Below are 4,261 nucleotides of genomic sequence, written 5' to 3'. Positions count from 1 at the left end.
GAACTGAATTTGTGATCATGACCTGAGCCGAAATCAGGAGTCCGAGGCTCAACTGACTGAGCCACCCAACCAGCCACCCCCAAAAATGCAGTCCTTTTTTTTAGTTTTTTAAATATTTATTTATTTTTGAGAGAGAGAGAGAGAGAGAGGGAGGGAATGAGACAGAGTGTGTGTCGGGGAGGGACAGAGAGAGAGGGAGACACAAAATCTGAAGCAGCTCCAGGCTCTGAGCTGTCAGTACAGAGCCCGATGCAGGGCTCAAACTCATAAACCATGAGATCATGACCTGAGCTGAAGTGGAACGCTTAACTGACTGAGCCACCCAGGCGCCCCCACAAATGCACAGTCTTGAAGTCATTCAACTAATTGAGCTTTACTGGAAAGGGAGAAGATCTATTAATTTTCTCATTCTGTCTTTCCACATTCTGAACATATATGATGTAATAAACACTATAACGGAAATGTAAATTACCACCTGTCCCTTTGTCCCCGCCTATGAAATTTTAAGGCAGATGGGATTGGGAAAAGGTGCTGTAACTCCCCAGAGGACCAGTGTAGCCATGCCTTCTTCTTGGCAACTCTAAAGCAAATTATCTGCCTGATTTTTTTTTCATCACATAATTTATTGCAGAGTGTCATCACATGAGATTCGGATGAATATTCTACAGGAAATAAAATTCGATAATTAAAAACATTCTGTTTTAATTTCGGAAAAGCACTTTTAATCTTGTTCATTTCTCCAGAGGGCCAAAATGTTGTCAAATCCCCGTGTATCAATTTCATATGCAAATGAATGTTAAAATTCGCCGTCAGCCTCACAGCTCCATAACTGACTACTGGGTATGACAGCCCCACCGTTCACTCAGCCTGGAATATGTTTAATATGCAGATTCCCTAAGCCAATCTCAGTTCGGCTGGTAAAATTGTCACCTTGCTCATAATGCTTCGGCTCATCATCTCTGACATTTATAAAGTGAACGATTTGGTTTCGGTGATCTGAACACCAACAGAGCTCTCTGATTCCGAGTCCACTTTTACTCCTGCATAAACTTTTTAGCATATTGAATAGGACAAATCAATTGTGTTTTTCTTCTAAAAATATCATTTGAAACCAAACTTTTCTCATCGCGCTTTTCATCTCTGTATTTCTCAGGGTGTAGATTAAGGGATTGAACATAGGAGCGATGATGGTGTAAAATAGAGCAAATATCTTGTCCTCGGGGAACGTGGTCGGAGGTCGAAGGTAGGCAAAGATTGAAGGCCCAAAAAATAAGATGACCACAGTGATATGAGACCCACAGGTGGAGAGGGCTTTGCGTCTTCCTCCAGCCGACTGATGTCTTAAAGTGAATAATATGACAACATAAGACCCAAACAAGAGAACAAAGGTCACTAAAGCGACCAGACCTGAATTGGCCACCACAAGGACACCAGTGATGTAGGGATCAGTACAAGCAACTTTCAGCAAAGGGAAGATATCACAATAGTAGTGATTGATTTCGTTGGGGCCACAGAAAGGCAACTGGAATATCATAGAAAACTGAGAAAAAGAATGGACGGCCCCACCAGCCCAAGCAGCCAAGACGAGGAGATTGCACCTTGCTCTGTTCATGACAAGCAGGTAGTGGAGAGGTTTGCAGATGGCAACATAGCGATCAAAGGCCATGACGGTGAGGATGAAGATTTCAATCATTCCCAAAAAGTGCAAGGAAAAGACCTGTAACATGCAATTGCCATAAGAGATGGTTTTTCTGGCCAGCAGCAGATCACCTATCAGTTTGGGTGTCACACAGGAGGTGTAGCAAATGTCCATAAAGGATAAGTGACCGAGGAAATAGTACATTGGTTGGTAAAAAAGGGCACTGCATCGAATGGAGACGAGAATTAAGAGATTTCCCACCAAAATGGAAACATAACAGAACAAGAAGAATACAAAGCAAAAAATTTGCATGTTCTGGTTATAGGAAAGTCCCAAAAGAATGAATTCTGAGATGTTCCTCTGACTTCCCATAAATTGTGTGCTATGCACAGATAACTGAGCATCTGGAAAGAAAAAATTTGAATGAAAACATTGATAATATTAACACAATCATAAATAAATTTCTAACTAAAGCAAAAATCTAACTCAACAAATCACAGAAGGTAAATCATAAATCAATATTATTATGGTTTTTTTCTTGGGAATCAACTGTTTCCGCTATGATTTTTTAATTTTTTCAAATAGTCTGTCATACTGATAGTGTTAAAAATACATTTGATTAAATTTTGAAAATATCATGATTTAAAAATTACTATTTTCCAAACAGAAGTTCTACTACTGTTATTTATAACACTGAGATAACAGTGGCATTAATTTAATGCATAAAATTTATCTTATTCCTCATTTCCCTTGTGTTCATTACTCACAACAGGCTTTTCATTCCAGGTAACGATCTTTCCCCAGCATGATATGGAACATTCTCCTGAATTGCCTGAAGACATACAATCAAGGAATGCAGTTGCATTTAAAAACAAAAACAAAAACAAAAGCACATTTGCCTAAATTGTGCGTTGAGTGATTAGGATTGCAAGTAATATTCTTTGAAATACAAGGGTGGGAATGGAATGGGTAGCACATAACCAAAAGTCAATCTTGCTGGCTATGTTATGACACAAAAATAGTTGAAAACACAGCACAGAGCAGATTTTATCAGTGACATTTTGAAAAAGAATTAGAACAAATATGTAGATCTCTTATTTTGGTTTTAGTGTACATGCATGTTTTAAGGTAAACTCCATCGTCATTAAACTTAATAATGGGCATAAATTAAAAAAAAAAGAAAGCACTAATGGAAATGGAGGACTTGGTAGTCTCTCTTTTTTAACAGGAAGATAACAGGTCTTACCCTCAAAATTGTGCACAAGTTATGCTTCCTTCATAAAAGTTAATGTGTTTCTTATATCTTTATGTACATTGTTACAGTTGCAGTTGCAAATCATAACTAACTTAGGAAAATACTATACTGCATTCCTTTATTATTTTTATATTTATTTATTTATTTACTTATTTGGAGAGAGGGAGTGTGCAACAGGGACAGACGGAGAAAGAGAGAGAGAGAGAGAGTGAGAGAGAGAGAGAATCCCAAGCAGGATCTGTGCTGTCAGTGCAGGGCCAGACACAGGGCTCGATCTCAGGAACTGCTAGATCATTAACTGAGCCAAAATCAATAGCTGGACGCTTAACCGACCGAGCACCCCTACCTATATTGCATTCCTTCAAGTAAAAATACATAAAATCTGAAACCGAGGTAGTTTTTAAAATAATTACTAAATAATAGGTCTAAATAATTATTACTACATAATTACTACTCAATAATAATTACTAAATAATAATTATTACTAAATAATAAGTCCTGTTATGATAATGACTTAAATCTTAGTATTCATCGAATCCCACCGTGTTCTTTTCAGTGTGGAAAGAACAGATTAAGAAAAACTAAGTGAATGTCCCAAATCAGAGAGCCAATACACTGAAAAATTTACGATCTCATCCCCTAATTCTTGTTCATTTAGTGCAGTTTCCCACAGCAAAGGGGCACGCATCTGAGAAGACAGCAGGGGAGGAAATATCATAATTTTCATCTCATGAGAGGTGACAGACTCCCAGATCACTGTAAAATATACGATAGTTCTACGAGTGAATGCGTGGTGTAGCACATGTCCTCTTTGAAACCATCAGGCTTTCAATCTGACCACCGCAGCTGTAACTATTCCAATCTGTGTGTTTATGGAAATATCGTCACTCCTTGGGGGCACCAGAATGACAACGGCACCAACGTCCAGAGAGAGAAATTGTAGTAAGAAAAATAAATGGCATGTTTTGAGACCCTCAAAGCATAACACAAAAATGAAGCAAAGGAGACATTACCGAGTAAAAGAATAAGTGATCCTACAAAAGCAATATAGACAGGATTCGAACTGATGGAGGAACACCTGATCGGCTCAGCCGGTTGGGCTCCAACTTCGGCTCAGGTCGTGAATTTCACGGTCCATGAGTTCAAGCCCCACATCGGGCTGGCTGCTGTCAGCACAGAGCCCGCTTCAGATTCTCTATTCCCCTCTCTCTGCCCTTCCCTCATTGTGCTCTCTCAAAACTAAACATTTAAGGAATGACGCAGAGGGTAAAGGAACTTAGAGAGCAAACGACTTGTATTCAAGCGTTGCTTATACCTCAGTAAACTTCTGATGCTATTGGTCACCTAAGGCTTTCAGCGGTCACCTG

General features: G+C 39.1%; 1 protein-coding gene across 1 annotated transcript; it reads right to left on the bottom strand.

Moving 5' to 3' along the window:
* Positions 1 to 1,028: 1,028 nt before the first annotated feature.
* LOC131488804 (olfactory receptor 4P4-like) lies at positions 1,029 to 2,011 on the bottom strand. The gene has a single exon (XM_058690643.1). It carries the CDS (start codon positions 2,009 to 2,011, stop codon positions 1,076 to 1,078), a length of 936 nt encoding a protein of 311 aa, XP_058546626.1. The 3' UTR covers positions 1,029 to 1,075.
* Positions 2,012 to 4,261: the final 2,250 nt, after the last annotated feature.

This window comes from Neofelis nebulosa, chromosome 10 (genome assembly GCF_028018385.1).
Source record: "Neofelis nebulosa isolate mNeoNeb1 chromosome 10, mNeoNeb1.pri, whole genome shotgun sequence".
NCBI classification, from domain to species: Eukaryota; Metazoa; Chordata; class Mammalia; order Carnivora; family Felidae; genus Neofelis; species Neofelis nebulosa.
The sequence above is the reverse complement of the archived record's forward strand: the minus strand, read 5'-3'. Positions and strand labels throughout refer to the sequence as shown.

What these genes read in the sequence shown, in the direction of transcription:
- LOC131488804 (XM_058690643.1), bottom strand. Translation starts at nt 2,011, where the DNA reads ATGGGAAGTCAGAGGAACATCTCAGAATTCATTCTTTTGGGACTTTCC.